The sequence below is a fragment of the Grus americana genome, chromosome 11, assembly GCF_028858705.1.
Source record: "Grus americana isolate bGruAme1 chromosome 11, bGruAme1.mat, whole genome shotgun sequence".
Classification (NCBI taxonomy): Eukaryota; Metazoa; Chordata; class Aves; order Gruiformes; family Gruidae; genus Grus; species Grus americana.
In genome coordinates, this window is record NC_072862.1 from 16,907,141 (window position 1) to 16,929,246 (window position 22,106).

General features: G+C 52.7%; 1 protein-coding gene across 1 annotated transcript in view; it reads right to left on the reverse strand.

Moving 5' to 3' along the window:
- The window catches only part of DNAH1 (dynein axonemal heavy chain 1), a 76,012-nt gene that overhangs the window by 3,193 nt on the left and 50,713 nt on the right, over positions 1-22,106 (reverse strand). Inside the window, exons 49-73 of the mRNA XM_054838129.1 lie at positions 20,909-21,105; positions 19,919-20,054; positions 18,539-18,747; positions 17,570-17,741; positions 17,029-17,220; positions 16,384-16,494; positions 14,944-15,129; positions 9,885-10,076; positions 9,277-9,444; positions 8,462-8,653; positions 7,916-8,047; positions 7,542-7,667; positions 6,925-7,044; positions 5,939-6,088; positions 5,363-5,523; positions 5,029-5,254; positions 4,749-4,944; positions 3,947-4,098; positions 3,264-3,460; positions 2,704-2,848; positions 2,108-2,266; positions 1,530-1,661; positions 1,171-1,341; positions 562-741; positions 300-476 (exon numbers count right to left, since the gene is read on the reverse strand). Coding sequence (XP_054694104.1) covers positions 300-476; positions 562-741; positions 1,171-1,341; positions 1,530-1,661; positions 2,108-2,266; positions 2,704-2,848; positions 3,264-3,460; positions 3,947-4,098; positions 4,749-4,944; positions 5,029-5,254; positions 5,363-5,523; positions 5,939-6,088; positions 6,925-7,044; positions 7,542-7,667; positions 7,916-8,047; positions 8,462-8,653; positions 9,277-9,444; positions 9,885-10,076; positions 14,944-15,129; positions 16,384-16,494; positions 17,029-17,220; positions 17,570-17,741; positions 18,539-18,747; positions 19,919-20,054; positions 20,909-21,105 — 4,179 coding nt within the window. The remainder of the gene's footprint in view (positions 1-299; positions 477-561; positions 742-1,170; positions 1,342-1,529; positions 1,662-2,107; positions 2,267-2,703; positions 2,849-3,263; positions 3,461-3,946; positions 4,099-4,748; positions 4,945-5,028; positions 5,255-5,362; positions 5,524-5,938; positions 6,089-6,924; positions 7,045-7,541; positions 7,668-7,915; positions 8,048-8,461; positions 8,654-9,276; positions 9,445-9,884; positions 10,077-14,943; positions 15,130-16,383; positions 16,495-17,028; positions 17,221-17,569; positions 17,742-18,538; positions 18,748-19,918; positions 20,055-20,908; positions 21,106-22,106) is intronic.

Sequence of the window (22,106 nt, forward strand, 5' to 3'; positions counted from 1 at the left end):
CAGAGCTCCTCGGGTACTTTAGGCATGTGGTATCAAAATGATTCAGAGTACAAAAGCTTTCAGCTGGGGAACTCTGATGATAGCTGCTACCACCTTCTGTGCACAGGGACAAGATTTTCCTCCTGCTGCTTGAAACAGATGCAGCTTCCTGAAAGCAGCTGAAGATCCCTAGGTTCTTACAAACTTACATTCCCCCAGGGAATTGGAAATGCAGTGTGTTTCAGGGAGGAGTAGATCCCCTTTGCACTATGAGGATCCCCCTGGATCTACGAGTTGCAATTTGTTACTGGAGTACTTACATCGAGGTCAGAAGAGGTACCGATCTGCCTGTAGATCCCTGATTCGGAATAAGCAAACTCAGGAATCAGAACCTCAGGTTTGTAGAAATCTTCCAAAATATTCATGATGCAGCGCCTGTCCCAGTCATCGGTCACACGGCCACCATAGTTGATCTCCCCAGCCGTGTACTTCAGAACCTGCAAGGGACCCCGCCGCGGCTTGCCAACCTGCACCTACGTCATGAGCCTGTTCCCTCTGCGGGGGGACAGCTCACGTGCTTACCTTGTACGGGATGTCTGCGTATTCGCTCAAGAACATCTGTAGCTGACTGATGCAGATGCGGAGGTCTCCATCTGTGAACTCGTAGGGGATGTTGAACCCCAGAGGCCCAAACTTTCTCCTCTCTAGCATGTTCCCATGGAAGAAGCAAAGTGACAGCAACAAAGATTTAAACTCTGTGACCTGTGGGCAGGGAGAGCAGGTGCTCAGCTTGGGAGGAACCATCCTTGGATGGGTCAGTTCCTGCTGGGAGCTGGCAGAGGAGATGTGCCGATTCAGCAATGCCAGCTGGAGCCTGAAGGGGTGGAAACCTCAGTCAGGCTGCTGTGCTGGGGAAGGCTGTAGCCCACTCCCTTGCTTAGAGAGAGCTGCAAGTGTCTTATGCCAGGCCTCCACAATGCTGTTGCTTCTGTATTTCAAAGTGAAACTTCTAATTGCTTCATCAGAGAGTAGATGTGGGCTTGTGAGAAATACCACCAGCCCTTTTCTAGCACGTGAGCTCTAGAGGAGAGGAAGATCTATGCCTGGGGAGGAGCAACATCCAGGTGGAGAACATACATTGGAGCAGGCACGGGCTGGGGACAGCAAACCAAAGCACGGCCTGGGTCTTACCTTGGGGCAAGAATTCAAGAAGTCATCACTGAAACTGATGTAGGACTTGAGCAGGTTGGCCTTGACCCCGCGGGGGGGCTCAATGGTCATCTTGGAGCCATTCTGGAGGATGGACACAGGGAAGTGCTTGCTCGGTAGACTGGTGAGCCAGAGGCGAAAGTCCTGATGCACCTGGAAATCCAGAAGGCAGCAAGTGCTCAGAGGATGCAGGCACAGCCACTGCAGCTGCTCCTGCACCCATCCTCTGGTTGTACAGGGAACCTGTGCGTGGGACAGAACTCGATCTGGGCTCCTCCCAGGGCTCCAGCCTCCTGCCTGTCAACCTCCAAGCACGCAGGCTGCTCAGTAAAACTGCTCACCTTGCTGGCATCAATGCCCTCAACGAGTCTCTCCAGTGAAGGCATCCAGCTGGGGGCCAGATGGCAGTTCTGAAAGAAGACCCAGTTGCCCTGCTCCATGGCACTGTTCATCATGGCTTCAGCACGAGGGCCCTGGGGGGGGCAGACAAGACGAGCTGAGAGACCCTGGTCCATCGTGGGTTGTGCCCTGCTGAGCTGGACAGGGGGACAGCTGCTGGGCAGAAGGACCACTTCCCAGAGCTACAGCCTGGCTTCGTCCCCATGGCTCAACTGGATCTTTGCTGTCTGATGGCACAGCAAAGGCCCTTTTGCAGCTTTTGCAAGTCTGTGTGGGAGGGTGGAGGGAAGGGAAGAACTGGGGCTGGATTCGGGAAGTTAGAGGACTCTATAGGGGGAACCACTTCAGGCCCCCCCACCAAACTGGCTCCTCCAGCTAGCAGAAGGTTGACGAGTAAGGGCTCTGGGGCAGGAAGGTGTTTTCACTGTGCTGCAAAGGTGTTTGACCTGCTTGGAGCTAGGTGAGATTGCTGGGAGTGCCAGCAGGATGGTGCTGCCCCAGGTGGGCACCTGCAGCTTACCTGGCCTTGGCCTAGAGAAATAGCAGAGAGCTTTTGGGAGAACTTCATTTGTTCAGCAAGCTTGTACAGTTCAGCAGCGGGGTCAGTGCCCGGGGACAGCACGAACACCAGCGGGGTGGTGGCGGTGGATTCCCTGAAGACGACTGAGAGGTCAGTGGTCTGCAACATAGAAAGCTGGTCAGAGCAGAGGGGCCATAGTGGCACCATGTGCAGTACCTCCTCACCCTGCCTGGCCTCCAGCTCCTCTCCAAGGCATCGGCGTGCTTTTGGGTGCTGAGGCCAGAAACACATCCTGTACAGCTCTTCTCTGGCAGCATTAGGATCAGGGCAGTAACCTCTTTCCCATTTGTCATTCAAACTCTTCCCTTGCATGCCTGCACTATCTGCCCCCTCCCACTGTGGTTTAACTGGTGGACATTAGGTAGGATATCCCTTGTCTAAGACATAAGTGTTTCCCCAGCTGTGGGAACACTGCAGCTGTGGGGAGGCATGAGGACCCTCACTGCAACTGGAAAATGCTGATGGCCCGCTTACAGCAAGCTCGAGGCCTCCTGCTCCACTCCTGGCCCCACCAGCACATCCTTTTGGCTGGTTACCTGTGGCTCAATGAAGCGCCGATCCAGGTTCAGTGCCACAAAGTCCTGCATGGCATTGGTGATCTTATCTCCCCGCAGACACCGCAGAACCAGCAGCTTCTGGAAGGCATCAAGCTCAGCTTCCCATTTCCCCGGCAGGGGCTCTCTGCAAAGCAATTAGATGCATTTTACAGGGATGTGCCAGATCCTGCAGCTCCCCAAGAAGCACCCAAGCTGCCTGCAGGCAGCCACTGGGGTTTCAGAAGGGACAAGGACTTTCCAGTCACTTGGCTGAGGTTGTCGTCTCTAGCTTTGAAACCATCAGCAGGCATGCCAGAGCTGCTTCCACTGGGGAAGTGCCACTTACTGCTGCATTTAAGGCATCACGTGGCTCTGCCTTGGGCAAGCAACACACACAGGCAAGGGCCACCCTCGAGGAGACAAGGCGATGCCTTGCGTGGCATGGCACTGACTGTGAGCAGAGCCAGCACTGTGGCTGTGTCGGCTCCTTGTGCTCTCCCAGGGATGCCATTACCTGCCGGGTGCAGTACAGCTAAGCTGAGAAAGCAGGGGGCACTTGCCTGTGAGGCTTGGGGCTGTCAAAAATGGCCCTGAATGCTGCTAGGTTGGCTGCAACATCATTGGCAAAGCCAGAGAAGTTCTTCAGGTTGCTCAAGGCCAGGATGTCTCCCCACGCTCTCTCGTACAGCCAGGCTGGAGCTGGGTTCTCTCGCATCTCCTTTATGGTCCCTCCTGACAGCAGGTACCGCCACTCGTCCTGGGAACAGGATAGGACATGGTGATGGATCATAGCCTACCTGCCTGGGCCTGAGGCACATGGGTTTGTGCCATATTCAAGTAAAATCCTGTAGTAACGTTCTGGCTGCCTCTCCTGCCATGTGTGTGCATCGAGGAGTAAGTGAACTGGAGGATCTGGTGAGATCAGCATCACTGCTCAGCTGCCACTAGCTTTTCTCTGTCTTCTAATCCCTGCCTGCTCCCTCTGCACTTGCTAACCTTTGCAGCAGTCTGGCAGCAAACTCGCAAAAGCTGCAGGTGATTCAGCTCTGCATACACAGGGAAAGCTTTGAGATCTGAGTGCAGAGAGAGGCCCTGGGTTTGCCCACCAGCCTGCCGAGCCTGCCCCCAGCCCCAGGGAACAAGGCTCCTCTTCCACCCCGGCACGCTATTCAAGGGGACTGAACAAGCTGGGCTTGAGTTGCTCTGATGGGATCCCATCGAAGGACCAAGGTGACTTGCTCACCATATCGATCTGCCCATCATTCATCAGAATCCGGACACAAACCAGGAAGGCAAACATGAGCTTGTGCTTCTCAAAGAGGCTACGGCACACATTGCTGTAGAGACTGAAGGTGATGTAGTTGTTGATGTTCACGATCCGGTCCTTCAAGGTGTCTGAAAAAAAGGCAACAACCAGACAAGGGTGATGGGTGGTACACATGACATGGAGGGTGCTCTCCAGGTCAGCTGTCAGTGCCCAGTCAGGGGGGCACACCCGCATCCTGTCCAGGAAGAACAGACACTGCTCTCAAATACAGACTCGGCACAGAAACCCCTGTGAAAGCACAAGGCTGTGAGACTCAGCACAAAGAAGAAACCACTGTCCCGGCACTACTGCACTGCACTGCGGCAGCCTACATGGGCCCAGCCACCGCCATCCTGGCTAACACGCACTGCGGGGCGGGGAAAGCTGCCCCCAGCCTGGCAGCAGCAGCCAGGGCCTGTTTGTGGAGGCACACAAGTGTGACAAGTAGAGCCACACTGTTACCAGATGGCTCGTACCGTGTCCGTGCCCTGGCACTGACATCCCTCCCGCCTGGTCCGACAGGGCAGCAGAGAAGTAGTGGGGAAGAGAACGAAGGGCAGGCTGCGACTACATCTCCCCTTGCTGTGCGGGCACGGCTAGGGGCAGCTCTGGACCACGCTGAGAGCCAATGCAAGCGGCCACATCTGCCTTGGCTCTGCAGGTGTCCTAGCTTCTGCTGCTGCTAGACCAGGAACGCGGGGTGAGGAAGAGGATAGGAGGGGCTGTTTTGGGCAGGCACCTGCTCTCTCGGAGTTACTGATCCCCATTAGGAAGATGCTGAGGAACCACTCAAGTGAGTACTGGTACATGGGGTCCACGTTACACAGGTCTGAGACACAGAAGTAGAGGATCTGTGAGCGGACGGCCACAGGAACATACTGCAGGCGGGTGATGTTGATGTCCTTCTCTGTCTGCTCTGCCACCATCACCTTGGCCTGGGGGACAGAGGAGACCTCATGGTTAGTGCAGTGCTAGCAGGGGATGCACAGCTGCAGGGGGAGAGCACCTCTGCCTCTGACCTGGATCTCTCCTGCCTTGAGCTTGGACGCCTCCAGCACTTTGATGAGCTCCAAGTCATCTACAGGGTTTCCTTCAGAAGTGCTGAGCCGATACAGGATCTGGTCTTCTATCTTCTTCAGCTCCTGATGCATCTCAGCATTGCTAACAATTAGCTGGTTTCTAGCTTCTTCTAAGTCAGGCCGCTCCGCAGCCACCACTTCTCCCAGTAGTTGGTCTTCCAAGCCACTACAACAAAAGCCATGGAGGTGAGGGTGGGGGCAACAGGCCCGAGGGTTTGAGGACTGTGAGGAATGAGGCTGAGCAGCATGGGCAGCTAATAGGGTCAGCAGATACCTGGGTGAGAGGGTGAAGTTGATAAGGGTGAGCTTCGTGGAGACCTCGGGGCTGTAGTGAGGGTTGGGCAGGTTGGTGGTGATGTACATCTTGAAATCCTCATGGTAGGGGATCACTGTATCCCCCAGCTTCAGCACGGTGTTGCCTTGCTGTTTGTAGGTCTGTAACAAAGACAGACAAATACAGGAAGGCTGGGACGGCTACCTCTTGTGAGGGAAGGCATCCTGCTGTGCCCTGGGCTCTGCAGTGAGGACAGAGTCTGAAGGCTCTCTGGACACGGGAGCTCAAAGCTGCGTGGCAGACCTGAAGGCCTGAACCCAAATACAGCAGCTGCATTCCATGGCCCTGCCTCCCAGGCAAAGATGCCTGCTGGCAGGAGACCGGGCTGTGCAGGAGGCCGCCAACGTGTTGGAACCCTGGCCAAGACCTGCGAGCACAGAACAGGCAGCATCCATGTGAGTGCTGCCTGCCCAGAGAGACCTACAAAGCCACCGCATCCCACTGCACCCTGGCCAGTTGCCCCCTTACAGCCCAGCCAGGTACCCGCTGCCCCTCCTTGCCAAGGCAAGACAGGACCTGTTTCAGCAGGACAGGCTCGAGGGCTGGATCCAGCTCCTCGCCGACATTCTCCAGCAGGAAGGGCTTCCCAAAGGTAATGGCGTTTTCCAGACTGCAGAGAAAGTCCCGGTCACTCAGCTTGGCCACCTCCAGGCTGTTCACCTTCTCCTGCAAGGCAGCAGACGAGGGCAGGGTCCCTGCGGCATCCTGCCTACCTTCACATCCAGCTCTGGTGTGTGGTACACCTCTCACTGGGCTGATTTAGCTCTCCAGCGCAGCAGAAATAATACATTTTCTTGCTCAGCTAGTTTTTGGCTATTTTGGTAAGCTTAGCCCATGATCACCAGGCACTAGAGACAGCCCAACAAGGCAGCAGGAAGGGGGAATGGCAAGAACCTCCTTCAAAGAGCCATGCCCCTACAGAGCATGGTTATGCTGGTAACTCAGAGCTTGTTTGCCTGCAAAGTAAGAGCAGGTGGGTGGGAAAAGCCTTTGGGGAGCAAAACAGGAGCAGCTGCCCAAGCCTCCTGCCTGAGCCTTCAAAAGGGCAGTGGGTGGTTCTCTTCTGGGAGAGAAGTGGTGGTTTGTGTCTGTAGTGCTCTGGCAGCAGGCACTGTGCTCACTAGCCAGGTAATGTTACCCTGATCCCTTCTGTGCCAGGGACCCTAAAGGCTGTTATGGGTGTTGCTAGTGTTGTTCTGTGTGTTTTAGGGTGTGGTGAAGGATGTAAGGCCCCCAGAACGCTAGTGGGGAGCCAGAATGGGAATCTGATGCCTTGCTTGCTTATAGGGGCCCTGCTCCTGCCTTGTGCTGATTTCCCCAAGCAGAGAAGTCCACCTGGGATGAACATGGATGTGGAGCTTGTCTAGTGCTGGGCAGGCTGGGCTGGGACAGTGGGGGGTCTTGCAGCTCTGGAGCCCAAAGCCTGAGGCTGCTCTGTGCAATTAACAGAAAGCTGCTTCCCCTATCCTGGCAGACCTGGTTTTCCTCCCCACAGCTCTTACCAGATTCTTGATCCACTTGTTTGCTTGTCCTTGGGGATCTATGTAGTGAGTCCAACGCTGTGAGAATTGTGCTATTACCCCATTCTCCACAGACAGGGTGTCATTGGGTAGGCCGGCAATCTAATGGGGCAGAAAAAGCTGTTGGGAACACCTGGTAGCATGACACAGCTGACCAGAGAGAAGCCCTTTCTGCCCTGACCCCTGCATGGTACCAGTGTGTGGACAGGGGATGGTGGTGAGGGTACCAGAGCTGCAGCTCTGCCTGAAGCAGCTGAGCCACAGGACAGAGCTGTACTGGCAGAGTTAGGCTTAGGTAGGCTATGGCCAGGGCCTTGCTCTAAGCTTGTGGTTTGTAAAGGGGAAGCCTTATGAGTTAAGTCTGATGCTCTCAGAGCTGCTGTTGCTGCTCTGGATGCTGCTGGGTCCTCTCCTGCTCATTGTGCAAGGCGCCCTGGCAGCAGTTCCAGCTCTGTAGAGTGGAGGTGCTTGGTCATTACTGAGCTGTTTGGTTTGGGGTCTGTCCTTTGGCACAGGTGACCCTAGTGAGTGGTGAGCTGTGTTTTAGCCTTTGCCTGAGGCACCCTCAGCCTGAAGTGTCGGGTTTTTCTGCAACTTGCCTGCCAGGAGCGGATTTCCATGGGGTCTCCAAGGGTGCTGATCAGGCTTGGCTCCTTGGTGTGAGGAATGTTTTTTTCTGACAGCTGCCTCAGCCACTCCTTGCACAGTGCTGTGCGGTAGTGTCCCTGTCACGAGAAGCACCATCATAGCCTTTCTTTTAGTTACAGCTAGCCTGCTGTGCACATCTAAACCCTCCTGTTTCCATTCCAACGGAACCCTGTGCAGCCTCTGGTACAAATGGAGAGAGACCCAGGAGAGATCTTGCACCCTCTTGCCCTATTCCTTTCTCCCAGTGGATCTGGCCAGCGACAGCAAGAGGCTGGGAGAGCAGAGCAGCTAACTGAGCCCCTTGCGCGGAGCACTGCACACTTACTGTAAAAGGGCCCAGGTAGGCCACAAAGCCAGCTGCAATCAGCACGTCCCCAGTGACATTATCGATCTTGTCATCCAGGTTCTCTACAGTGTCCTGCCAGCGCACCTTCTCGTCAGCCAAGCTGTTTATGAGCTGTGGGATAAGTTGCACACATGAGAGCTGCTGTGTGGTCTAACCCTGTATCCTGAACCTGCTGCTCTCTGGGTGATGCTGCAGGTGAGCAGAGGTTGCAGGGTGGCCCCTGCCATATCTTGAATTCTGTTCCCAGCTTTGAGCACTTAATCCTGGGATTACTGGGCTGCTCTTGGCTGTCCTGGAGACCCATTGCTGGCTGAAGAAGCTGTGCACAGAAGGACAGCAGTTTTTCACACCAGTGCCTGGCTAGCTTAGCTTCCCCATTCCTGTTGTGCTGCTGAGACCTGGCCAGGCAGCTTCAACCTAGGATTGTCATGAGTTGCAGGCACACAGAGGTTTTCACCACTCTGCTCCTTGACCTGAAATCAGGTTGTCTCATGTAAGCAGGCAGAACCCAGTTCTGTCCCTTACCGTATTGGCACGGCCCAGTCTCTGCTGGCACTGCTCACACTTCATCTCCAACTCTTCCTTCTTGGCTATGCAGACCTTGTACTTGGATTGCAGCATGGCAATGCCACCTTCAACCTCTCTCAGGTGTTCCTTAGCTTCCTCAAGGACCTGCTGAGTGGCACGCAGGTCCTCTTCTGCCTCCTGCCAGGCTCGCTGGGGAGATGCACAAGGAAGTGGTTGGTATGTGGCCAGGCTCTTCCCCCAAAAGCCAGATATCTTGGAGCAAGAGTCAGTTCTCCATAAAAGCATTAGCTGACACTGAGATCCTTCCCTGTATGACAAAGGTTGACCTGTCTAACTCCAGAGGGATGCTCTGCAAGCCCAGGAATAAAGGTAGGGCTGAGGAGGGCATTTCTGCATAGCTCCAAAAAGCCAAGAGCCTGTGCTAGCTTACACAAGCTCAGGATGTGGCCCACTGTTGAACAGGAAGAAAGGTTCCTCAGCTTGCCCCAAAATAATAATAAAGGAATAGCTAGGCTTGGAGAGGATTAAGGCTGTAACTCTACTGAGATGTGGGAACGCTTCTGTAAGTACAGCTTCTGCTGAGCCAGGAACTCAGCACTAAGAACAAGGTATCGCTTCTGTCCCAGCATATTCTAGGCTGATTTCTCCTAATTTATTATGTTAATGGTTTTGAGGCTTTGGCTCTGCTAAGGCTTGGTCTGAACATTGTCTTGACCTGCAGAACACGGTGACTCTCAGCAGCTCCTGCAGAAAGGGGCTGCTAGCACTGCGTTCCCTAACACCTAGAGCAACCGGGTCGCGCTGCCTCTTACCCGCTTTGGCTCCACAACCTTGGCCACAAAGTGGTACTTGTGCATGGCACGCACCCACTGGCAGATGGAGGTACAAGCTTTGGAGACCTTGGCGATGGCAGCTGGCTGAAACTCCTCACTGTCAATGTAGGGTTGGATGGCCCTGATAACAGTGTCTGCAATGTTGTCCTGCAATGGTAGGAGAGAAGGGAGATAGGTGATGAGGGTTTTAGACATCTGGCTGAGGAGGGTCTCAAAGGGCTTTCCCCAGTGGCTGCAGCCTGCCCCAGGACCTGGCAGGGTGGTTAAGGCATTGCACTGGAGAAAGAAGAATCAAATTGCTGCGTGCTGAGGCCTGGGAGGCATGGCTGCGGGACTAGGTAAGTCCCTTCCTATACCACTTCCATCCAGCTCCTCCATGTGGAAAGAGCAGAGGGACAGAAGGGGAAGACCTGTGTGCCTGGGTCCCATTGCCCAAGGCAATCAAGTGCCTCCATCTGCATGAGGGCTTTCAGGCCAAATATGTCCTCGTCCACTGTGCTGCTGAAGGATATTGCCCACAAAGAGCTCTAAGCTTCGTTAAGGTAATACCTGATCCCTCATCACAGCCTCTCTCTGCCACCACTTACCTTATCATACTTAAACAGGCTGTCCAGGAACTTCCCTGGGTCCTGGAGAAGGCCCCTGCCTGGCTCCCAGTAATCATCCACCTTGGAGCCTAGCTTTTCTCCTGCAACCCTTTTGGGCTTGATTCCTTTCATAATGCAGACTGCTTCAATCACCATCTTCACACCGAGGGGAGGCCGCTGCATTGCTCGTACCTTCAAAACCCAAATGGAGACAGTGAGTTGGCCTGGTTTTCTGTGAGATAGGGTGCTCATCCCTCAGCTGGCCCAGGAGAGACTGGACACTTAGGGGATGCAATGTGCAGGCGGGAAGGACAGAGGTATCTGAAGGGAAAGATGGTTATCGGAAAGGGCATGGAGCAAACTATAGGTAGGCTGAAAAAGCCTGTCCTGATGCTCTGACATGTATGTCTTGCAGGGTGGACATTTCTTGGCAAAGGGGCTAGATCTGTATGGCCCTGGGGAGGAGGCTGTATGGAAATGGAACATGGGCAGGCTTTCTCCCTTGCTCTGTGGGCTCTCATTTGTCTTGCACCCCACCATAGCAATGCTGCAGCCTGTGAGCCGGTCTGCAGCACTTGTGGAGGGACTGCTTGAGTCTCTGCTCAAGCAGGCAGCTAGGAGTGTTGCTGTGGCACCCTTGAGATGCCTGTGGGTGTCAGGACCCATAAGAACGACTCCTGCTTTTTCCCTTCTAGTATTGACCATCCTTGCCATGTTCAGCCAGAGACACACCCAGGCCTTCCCACTGGACACAGTCAACAGAGGGGCAGAGTTTATGGCGACACTGTCGTTGGTCTACCCCCATGCAGATGCCTTCTGTGAGAGGGACTTTGACTGGCTCTATGACTGCCCTCAGACAAAGCAGTTCCTTGAGTGGTTCTGCAGCACGGTGGGTAAGGAGAACGTGCTGAGCCCAGCTGAGGTGGAGGCCTATGATGCCCTGCTGGCTGCAGGCAAGCCCATCCTAGAAGGCCATGCCCTTGAGCAGGCATTGCAGGTATGCTGCCAGGTCCCACAGCTCCCAAGCATGATACCGGATGATGAGGGTCCCTCTCTGGAGGCCCTGAAGCAGGAGCTTCAGGAGCTTCAGGACTATCGTGACCGTCAGCTCTGGCGGCACAGAAAGCTGCAGGTTTGGGCAGCCAACCTTCAGTGGGAGCTGAGGTATTTGGAGGAGGAGGAGAAAGCGGTGAAGTGGGACTTGAGGAAGGCTCAGAGGGACCTGGAAGTGGAGGTCTTCCAAACCAGTGCTGTCCTGAACCATGTCAGCAAGGCTGCAAAGCAGCTGGCAAAGTGGTGTGAGGACATGGGGAAAGGCCGTCCACCAGCATTGCTGTGCGAGATGGATCTTGGCCCTTACATGCAGCTAGAACAAGAAGCCACTGATGTGTTTGAGAGGCTCATCCAGCAGGTCCAACTGGGGAGTGTCCAGGTTCCAGGTGCTCGGGGAGCAAGTGCACAGGGAGAGACCCAGAAGGAGAGGCTGGAGGCTGGGATGCAGATGGATTCAGACTGGGAAGTACCAGAAGGAAGAAGAACTCCTTATCAAGAGTGTGCAAAGACACCGTGGTGGGTGGCACCAGCAAGTCAGGGAATACTGGTCCAAGGCTCAAGGGGAAAGCAGCTAGCAGAGGGGAGGGATGGCAGAGAGGTGCTGAGCATGGGGGATGAGGAGGTGAGAGATGGCAGCCAGGAAGCCACAGAGAGAATGGATGCCAAGCAAACAACAATGCTGAAAAGCCTTGGGACTGACAGAGATGAGCTACTAGAGGACCAAGACAGCTACTGGAAGGAGCTGGGCCAAATGGAGAAAGCACGTATCTGTGCCCAGAGGGAGGTCATAGTCATGTCAGCGAAAGTGGAAGCCAACTGTGCTGCGCTGGAGTGGGCCCAGAGGACTCTGGAAGCTCTCGAGAAGAACCAGGTAGGGCCAGTGCTCCCTGTCCTCCACCATCCTCTGTGGCAGGGTCTGCCTGTGCTGTGGGCAGTCCCTCCTGTTGAACACTGGAGCACAGCTGACATGCCAGGTGGGGGTGGCACAGCCAGGCAGCACTAGTGGTGCACCCTGACACCAGCCCGTCTTGTCTTCCTCCTGTACAGCATGTAGTCAAGGTGGAGCTCCGGAGCCAGGCTGCCATGCTTCAGAAGCAGCTTCATGCCCTGCGCTGCGACGTCACGCAGACCCTGACCCACCAGCTGCCACCCCTGCTGAAGGCAGAGGCTCGCCTTTCTTGCCTGCCCGTCCTGCAGAGGCAGCTCAGCCTGGAAGCTGCCCATCTGCAGTCCATTGCCAGGAGGCAGGAAGAGGCAGCTGCATGGTTGGTGAACCAGCACAGCCGCCTGAATCTGCTGGAGCTCCAGCTGAAATGGGAGAGAAAGGAGATGGACCAGAAGGCTGCTTGGCTGAGGGAGATGGAAACTGCCATGAAGGAAGCCCAGACCAGGCTGCAGGCACAGCAGAACTACTTCAAAGAGGCCAGATCCTCCCAGAAGGATTGTCCACGCATATGGATAGACCACAAGGACCTCTCTGCTCTACGGTAAGGGCCTCTGTGTGTGTGTGCATGAGGAACAAACTAGATATGGAGGAGGTGGAATGGGAATGGGAGAGGCAGGTGGCAGACCCAAGCTACCAGGCAGTCTAGCAGTGCTTTTCTACCAGAGCCACCCTGACTCTATGGTGGTGCAAAATTCCCCAGAAGATGGCATCTGCTTCTTCCTGGCTGGCTAGGGCTGATGCAGCAAAGCATGGGCTTGGAGAAGGGAATGAGAATGGAGAACAGAGGTTTTCCTATGATGTGAAGGTGGACAGTGTAGGGCCAAGTCTTTGGCCATGGAGAAGGAGAGCTGGGCCAGAAGGAAGTACAAGTTCCTTGGAGCAAGAGCTTTCTCTGAGTCCCCTGCACTGACAGCAGCTTCTCACTCCTCCCTGCACAGCTGGTGCTGGTGTCTGCCAGCAAGGAGTACCTGACTGGCTCTTGAGCCAGCCTGCTTCTTTATGGTGCTCTTCCAGGACCTCCAGGACATGGGCTGCTCACCAGGAGTGGCTGTCCTCTCATTGTTACCCCACAGCTGCTTGCATCCTAGTCACACAGGTGCACAATGTCCTCTGAACCCTGTTCCTCTGCTGGCACACTGCTCACACCTCTGGCTGGCTGTTCCCTCCTGCAGGCTCTGGGACATGCTGGTGGGGCAAGATCAGGAGAAGCAGATATTCCGCAGCTATAAGACCATAGCAGCCCAGTGCTCCCAGTTGGTTCAGGACCAGAAGGTGCTGGAAGCGCAGCTGGCAGCTCCTATGCCCCAGCTCCCTGCCCTGGAGTCCTCCACAGAGGTGCTCTACCGGCTGCTGTACAACAGCTCGAACCAGCTGCAGCTCTCCTCTCCGGTAAGTGAGCACTCCTGTTCCACCAGGCCTTGCTGGGTGGCTGTGAGGCAGAGCCCTCTGTGCCATCTTCCCTGGGTGCAGGGGGGAGAACTTAACTGCCTCTCAGCCCACAGAGGGAGAGGAAGTTGGGCTGATCCTTGCCTTGTCCCAAAAGCTATCCAGTGAGGCAGTGACTGGCTGAGGGACAGAAGTGATTCTCACTGTTTCACATGTGCTGTTAGGTATAGAGATTGGGGTGCCTTGGCCAAAGCGGCCCAGTAAGCTACCTCTGTTCCTTGGACTGGATGTGTTTGGAGGCCAGAGCCAGCTGGGTAGTTTGTTTCCAGTGGGCTGAGCTGTTCCATAGGTGGGAGAAAATCCCCCTCTTTCTGCATGTTCACATGTGTTTGGGCTCTGCCCCTCAGGAGATGACTGAGCTGATGCAGCAACTGACAACCATGGAGGACAACCTCTACCAAATGCTGACAGATCTCCTGAGTGACTTGAAGGTCAAGCGCACATCTCTGCAGAGCCCTATCCTGCAGACAGAACGCAACCTTTATGTGTATTTTTACTGCAATGAAGATCGGCTGAGAGAGGTGGTGGAGAAGCTGGAGAAGCAGGTATCAGCTTTCTCCAAGAGACCACTGACAGAGCTGCCCTATGCAAAGCAGTAGGTCAAAGGGATGTTTGTTCCCTGCCATAGAAGTTGTGTCCTCTTTTGGTTGGGCTGGGTCATTAGTCCTGGACTGGGAGAGAACTCTGGTGATCCTGGCTCCAGTGACAGGTTACTTGGGTCATGGCCCAGCAGCTGGGCTTAAAAGCAACAGGGAGCTTATTCCTTATACAAAGAGTTCCCTGAAGCTGGTGGGTGGGTTAGATGATGTGTAAGAAACTGATGTATCTTGTGAGTTGGCATTGGAAGCCTTGTATTGAGAGGAGACTTTTCATGCCAAGCTCTAAAAGAGGGTGGGTGTTGGGGGCAAGTGGACTGACACTGTCTGTGTCTTTCCCCACCTTCTGGGGAAAGGAGTTTTATATGTTTTGTGTGGAATAAAAAGGTCTGTTATTCACAATTGCAGAGCAATAAGCCTGTCCCTCCCCTCCACAGCTGTTACACTTGCATGGTGAAATCTTGTACTTGCTGAGTTTGCTCTCTTGGCTACAGGCTGTGACACTTGCCAGGTTTGGAATCACCTTCTCTTCTCTGACTATCCTATTTCAAGCCAGTATTCCTTGAAGTCAGCCCACTAGCCACTGCCTCTTCCTCTTCTCTGCCTGTGGTGGGTCCCCTTTCAAAAGAGCCTGCTGGTTCAGACTGTGCTGCCAGATCTGTCCCCGTGCTGTGCTGTCAATACTTGGGGTGTGGTGCTGCCTGCCGTCTACCCCCACAGACAGGCACTGTGGGGTGAGCCCTCCTCAACACCCTCTCTGGCACAAGTTGGAAACAACATGTAGGAACACCCAGGAACCAGGTGCTGCCTCTCTGCTCTTCAAGACTCCTTGCTTCTGAAGGAGTGAAGCTGAGAAGCTGCATGAGCAGCTGCCCAGACTGTGAGCCTAGGGGGATGGATAGAGATGCTGGAAAAGGCTGGGGATGCTGCAAGCCTATAGAAGGGGAATTGCTGCAAAGTGAGAGGCCATTCAGGACCAGACCTGGGGCTCTGCCACCCTCCCCCTCAACCCATTTACCTCTGTAACATCACTTTTGTTGAGGTTCCTCAGGCTAGCAAGAGCAGCATCCAGGGCTGGGAGGGCTTCAGCCAAGTCCTTCTGAGCATCATCTGCAATGGCTTGGGCTGCCTGAGCTTTCACTTTGGCCTTCATCTCCTCAGCCTGCACAGCTTTTCTTGTCTCTTCAGCCAGAGCTGTGTCCACCTGCAACACCAGAGACAGCCTCAGAAGCATGCTGGAGCCAAAGCCCCCCCCCTTTGGCTTGGCTCAGCACTGCAAGGTAAGGATCACAGTTGTCCTGGCAGGTCATGCGTTTTCTTCCAGCAGAGACATAGAATCATAGAATCATTTTGGTTGGAAAAGACTTAAGATCATCAAGTCCAACCATTAACCTAGCACTGCCAAGTCCAGCCACTAAACCATGTCCCTAAGCACCACATCTACATGTCTTTTAAATACCTCCAGGGAAGGCGGCTCAACCACTTTGTTCCAATGATTGATAACCCTTTTGGTGAAAAAATTTTTCCAAATATCCAATCTAAACCTTCCCTGGGAGGAACCTTCCCCTGCAGGAATTAGCAGCTCTATCAATTTTTCCTATTGGCACAGGGAGAGGATGCATAGGGCTGCAAATGTGTAGGGAGATGGAGGAATAAGAAGATGTGCTGAGGGTTTAGTTTCTAAAACTGTCACTTTTGCCTACCCCCAGGGTTAAAACGCTACCAGGAGGTGTAAAGGGAACATGGAATATAGCCAAATCTTTATCTGCTATATGGGAACATGGGAGACTGCAGACTCTTTCCCCTTTGTGTGCAGAGCTGTATGATGTTAGTGTCTCCGTTCCCTCTGTCTCAGCCTGGTCATCCCACGGTAGAAGACAGACAGGGAGGAACACAAGGAGGAGGGAAGGTAGTGACAGCCAACACAGGACAGTTCCCTCTTTTGCAGTGGCATGAGTGACTGTGATGATCTCTGAGATTTCGGGCTAGCAGGGGCAGGCTGTAGCTGGATCAGCCCCCCGGGAATGCGATGTGGGTGAACAATCCCTTTCAGCAACAATAGTTTGGGCTTAGAGCTGCTCAGGCCACCTGAGGCTTGTGTTAGTAGTGTTGCTAGTCTGTGCTTGCAAGGGTCTAAACCAGTGAGGAAAAGGAGCTGGGAGCTTGGCTGACTAACCCCTGGCTTGTCATTTCAGACAGGGGCAAGTGAGCCCTCTCTTCTGCTAGCAGCAGGCTGGTAGGTTGTGACTGACCCCACCAACACCAGAGCAGGGACCCCAGCAGAAGGCCATTCTTGCTGGCAGCGCTGCTCTGCATAAATACCTGCTGTGCTAATCTGAGGCCTTTTTACTGCCAGATCAAGCAGGATTTCATACAATTCCTGCAAGGCCTCCCCAAGCCCTGCATCCCCGTCTGAGTGGCTGGATTTGCAAAGCACAGGGCTGTCCAGCAGTGGTACCTGCAGTTGCTCCATGGTTGCCAGCGTGTCCTTGGCTGCCTGTGCCAGGAGAGGGCGGGCAGACTCCAGCTCCTCCTGCATCCTCGCTACGTTCTCTGCTGTTTGCAGGAGCTGTGGGAGCAGAGCAGAGTAAGAGCACAGGCAGCAGCCATAGAAAGCCCCAGGAAAGGGCTGTGCTGCCCTGGGGGGTGCTCCCTGCCCGCTGTCAGGTTGTACAAAGCAGGTATTGCCCTAGTCTCTACTTAAGCATCAAAGTGGCACTGTGGTGTGGTTATGAATAGTGGTGCCTCCACATGATGGGTGTTACTTTGTAAGCTCATGGCAATCAGTCAGCAGAACAATGTTGCTGTTATAGGGCTTTCAATAAAAAGGTTAATAAGGAACATCCTGAGAGACAATCAGCTTACAGAGAGGTCTGTGGTCCCCAAAGACTGGGTACCATCATTTTAGAGCTGTTACAGACTCAGACCTTCAGAAAGACTGGCTCTGGCAGAAGGTATAGCTCTCTTTTGCTTTAGCACGAGTTCTCTCCTGTTATGCAGGAGATGCGTAGGGCATCTTACTGCATCTCTGCAGCTACAAATACACTGCTCAGAGTGGACAAAGGGGGCCCAAAGCTCTCCTTCCTGGGTGTGAGGGACAAACCTTGTCCAAGCCGCTCTTCATCCTTTTCTTGGCTGTCTTCAGTTCTTGTTTCTTCTTTCCAATCAGGGAACTGAAGATGCTGAGGAACTCGAGGTAGCTCTTGGGAGTGACATAATTGTGTCTGGCCAGCTCTGCCAGGTACACTTGGCATTTCTTTGCCACGCTCTGATGGATTTCTACGCACACTTGAATCTACAAGGAGAAATGAAAGAAACAATCTTATTCAGTACTGAACATGTGGTAGGCAAGTCTAGGTGATACCCACAGAGCGCAAGGGGCTTACAAAGAGCCTAAGTATAGTCACAGAAGAGCCTGTATGGGCTTCAATGCCATACAGAGGGAGGGTGACAAATGGAAATGGCCATTTCAAGGCATACAAAAGCTAACCAGTTCTGTATTTGAATGACCCTGCCATGAAACATTTCTGCTACAGGGTAGGACCTTCCTGAAGGTGTGGCCTGCATCCACTGTCTATGTATCTAGAGACATGGCACACTGAGTGTACAGGAGCTGTGTTTTGTGTGTTGCATGTGGCACCTACCATCACATTAACATCTTCAGTACTGGCACCAAGATGTGGGATCTCATGCAAGAAGGAGGAGGCAACGCACTGCAGGGCTTCAGCAGGCCACTCATTAAACCAGTCGATGGTACAGCAGTTCACGAGAGAGGGGAACTGTCTCAAGCGTGCGCGGAAGACTTCTCCAATAGGGCTGAGGGAAAGACATACAGAAAAGAGATGTTACAACTAGCTACAGATACAAGGATAAAATAGCTTTCCTATTTCCCTAGAACCATCCTAAACTCTTACAGAATAAGAAGGAAGAGGCAATATACCTAAGGAAGGAGGAGGGAGGGAAATAAGGAGTGAAAGTTCAGGCAGCGAGCTGCATGTCCTAAAGTGCATATGACAGCTTGCTCCTTGGAAGTCCTGGGTATATTCTGGAAGTACTAAGATGGTAGTGGGGTGATGTTTTCTGGGTCCCCTCCCCAGAGAGAACACTTAAGGAGTAAGAAATAAATGTGATCTGAAGTTTATTTCAAGCAGGTAAGTGCAGATATCGTATCACCAGACCAAAATCACGCCCCTGATTCTTCCACTTGTACTTGCACTGAGAACGCCCTGTACATTCCAGCAGCCCTCCTGCAAACAAGCAAGCTGCTCACGGACTGTGCACTAGATTCACAAGTAAACATGGTGCAACTGAGCCCCAAATTCAAGTAAGATATTTTTCTAACAAACAGCTCAATGGTGCATGAAGGAGGAGGAAGCTTGTATTTAATCTGGATCACATATATTCTTAAACTTTTCAAACTTCATCTCCAAACAAGCAAAGTGTAAAAAAAACCCAAAACTATCCAGTCCTATGGGAAAGTGGTATGCAAACCTTACTCACCCTCTGAAGTCAGGGGCTTGGAAACAAAGATCCCATGACAAAGTGATGCAAGGCAAAGGACAAGGAGGGAATAATTAATATTGACAGCATGGAGTCCTACTCCTGAACTGTACCTCATGCACAGCACCATATGGATATTGCTGCGAACCCGTCCTGTGTACGCAGCCATCAGATTGGCCTTGGTGGGCTGCTGCCCTAAATCTCGAACCACGGGCTTCATAGCTGTCATGATTTGTTCTTGATCATCAGGGTTGTAAATATTGGGAATGTCACCCGAGTTGAGCAGGTTGTTGATATCCTCAAGGAAGGATTCATTTTTAATCTAAGTAGATTACAGGAAAAAAAGAAAAAAAAAAGAAAAAGCGGTTTCCTAAGTTATAAGACAGTCATGTCTCCACATGCCAGGGAGATCATTTCTAGATAAATATAGCCTTCAGTGTCTGTCATAAGAAATCATACGTGTGATCACTTGGCTCCAGTAAAGCATACTCTGACCCTTGTCCAGCACAGCTTTTCCAACTGAACAGCCATCTTCAGCCATGTCAAGGGTGGGGGGGTGAGTCTGAGAACAAACCTCCTTCTGCCCATTCACTGTGTCCTTACAGACAAACCGAGGTCAGGGCCTTGTTCCCTGCCTCGCAGTGACTCTGCAACCAGACACCAGGTTGCTCTGGGTCTTCGTTTAGCACAGAACACTTCACTATTAGGATAAAGCTCATCGATGTGGGAGACGGAGTAATTGTAGGGATGCGTCACAGTCTGTGGGATGATCTCCCTCCAGAGCTACACTCACCTCTCCACCTTTGCTAAATCAGAAATACACAGCATCCATCTACTCGACTAAATACACCCTCCCATGCCCCTCTTCTCCCACATATGCTTCTCACTGCAGGGAAAAGGGTGCAAGAACAAGCAGCATTTGACAGATGCTCATCTCATTGCTTAGGGCACTGCCAGAAGGGACTTGGTTCCTATCATAATGAAGGCAGTAAAAAAGCCTACGGGGAGCATAACCATGAATTCCAGAAGTTGTCCTAGTCATTAGCGAGTTACAGCTTACAGTAACAAGCCAACATTATCCTGTGGAACCAGCAGGCATAAGGCCCTAAATCTACTGGTGTTTTGAAAAGAGAGAGAATTATGTTACTTAGGGCTTCTAGCATCAGTGGTCAGCCTAGTGCTTAGCTTCAGGAAGCTGGGTCTAAAACCTTTGATGCCACCAAACCCTTGGATGGAGCTGAAAGAGGCTTCCTCAAGCAACAGAAGAGCCATCCCACTCACACATGGCTCTACAGTCCCTCTAGCAACAAATGCACCACCTTTAGTTTCCCTGGGGCTTTTTTATAAGATGATGAAGGTGGGCTACTTAAGAAATACAAGTTGTGTCTGCTTTGTATCAAACTCCTCAATCCGCTTTAAAGGGATTTATTGAGCTTAGAGATGCGTTTCTGACTCCTTTTGAAATGGAGTCCACCATGCTAATACTCCTGTACCTGTGTGTCTACGAATAGGAACGTCTTGGGTAGACTTTGAAGGCCTGCCTTCATCAAGATCTTCCTCACATCATCTCGCCATTCGGACATGCCATAATTTTTGGACAGTTCGATCTGGAAACACTCATAATCTGCCCTAAAAGAAAGAGAAGCCTGTGGAGTTACAGCAAATTAAAATCTACTCTTTTGTCAGTCCAGAGCGTGTGTTGTAGACTCAGGGGGAGCAGACTCAAGCAAGTTGTTTTCCTGCAATGAGTCCTGAGCACATGCCTGTCCTTGTGCTTGTTCAGCCACCAACTCAAGAGCATGTTTTACTCAAAGCAGAGATACCTGAGCTAGCTAGAATACAGAAGTACAACTCCATGAGCTAACAGACTCTCATTGCTTCTTGGACACAGTGCCTTAGAGCGCACAGGGAGCAACTCAACATGGATTTTTTTGTGATGCTGCCCTCAGAGGCTGGTGTACCTGGGAACCATAGCTGCATTTCTCTAGGATCACACCCTGTATTCAGAACAGGAAGAATTTTCTTCCTCAGCCTAGTTCCCTGGCTTTTCAAGTTTTATCCTTGAGGCCCCCTAGCTCCCAAAACTCACCAGTCCTGCTTGCCTGGCTGCCAGTGTCACTTGATCACTTGTCACTAACAGCTCCTGTCCTTGTCTTCCTGCTGCCCAGCTCCCAGGAAAAGCCCCGATCTCTCCCCCTGCCCTGCTGTGTGCTGCACAGGCCAGTGAGCTGACACGGACCATGCTGCATTTGCTCATTTGCTGCATGCCCACAGCAGTAACCCAAGCTACTAGCAGGCAAAAAAGTTCAATTTTTCTAGTGTAGATGTGCATGTTAAGAGCCACAGCTCTCGAGTGTTAAATCTGAAGAGTCAGCAACCAGAAAAACATGTAACCAGTAGCAGGAAGGGCAGGAAAAGAGATTCTCTAGAGGTAACCCCAATGGAGCTGCTCCACATTATATGCATAGGAGTGCATTACTTACATGTGAGATGCCAGTCTGGTGAGAGACTGTCTCCCACTTCCCCCAACACCCAGGAGAAGAGCATTCCCCGTAGCCTGCCGCAGGATCCGGCTGATTTGGCAAATGTGCTGTATTGCATCCATGAAAAGCACAAGCTTCAGCTCTGGGGTGTTGATTTGATTGTACTCCTCCAGGTAATCCTCAATCACAACCTTCAGCTGTGGGCAGAAACAGTCAATTGTGGCTACCAGATAAAAGCAATTGTGAGGAGACAGGTGGTTCTCTCCAAGCACAGCCAGGCCTTTGGGAAGGCAGAGCCTGGTGTTCAGCAGGGTCTGGGAGCAGCTGCCTCTCTCGGTTGTGGGGAGGTGATGGCTCTTTGCTCCATGCTCCTACAGGAACTGCCATTAGACTGAGCTGAATTTAGCTAGTGGTGGTGGCAGCAGTTGCTGGATAGTGACCTTAAACTAACTCAGGCAAGTGACCGAGGTCTGCTGTTCCCAATGGTGCTGTTTGTCCGGAAAAACAGCAAGGCATAGTTCAAACTAAAATAGCTTATGGCTGCCGGACCCGTGCTGTTCCAGGGCCTCCCTCTGGGACAGCCTCCTCACTCTATAGCTGACCACTGTCTGCTGCTGCATCCCGTGGTTAGGATCCTGGCCGGAAAGGGCAGGTGCTGCAAGAAAACCCTGCTGGCTGCAGGTAAGTAGAGAAGTGCACTCCTCTCCTGGTCCAGCCATCACACAGAATAGCTGCAGGACCAGTCTCTCCTGCCCTTTCCAGGGCTCTCTTCAACAGCACCCTCAGCCCAGAGCAGGAAATGAAGCATGAAGACATCTGGGATTTGGTCCTACCCCCTTGGCAATCTCACTGCAAATCTGGGCAAGCAAGATCAGCCGGAATTCACATGGTGCTGAGATCCCTGCCTAGAAGCCAGAGTCCTGGGCACATCAGTGGACTCTGCAGCAGCTTGTTAAGTCTGGCTGTCTCAGCTGTGCTCACCTCGGTGGGGGACAGGCCTACCTACTTTGCAAGAGAGATTGGAATGCTCAGTTAATTACCAGTCTTTGCCGCACAGCTATCACAAGAGGAGAGACAACAGGATAATCATCTGTTTCTGATAATGAGTGCAAAACACACTGCTCATTGCCTTTGCTTAATTATCACTACCAAAGTACTCGCAGTATCTTCTCCAACAGAGAATCTGGCAGTAGCATTA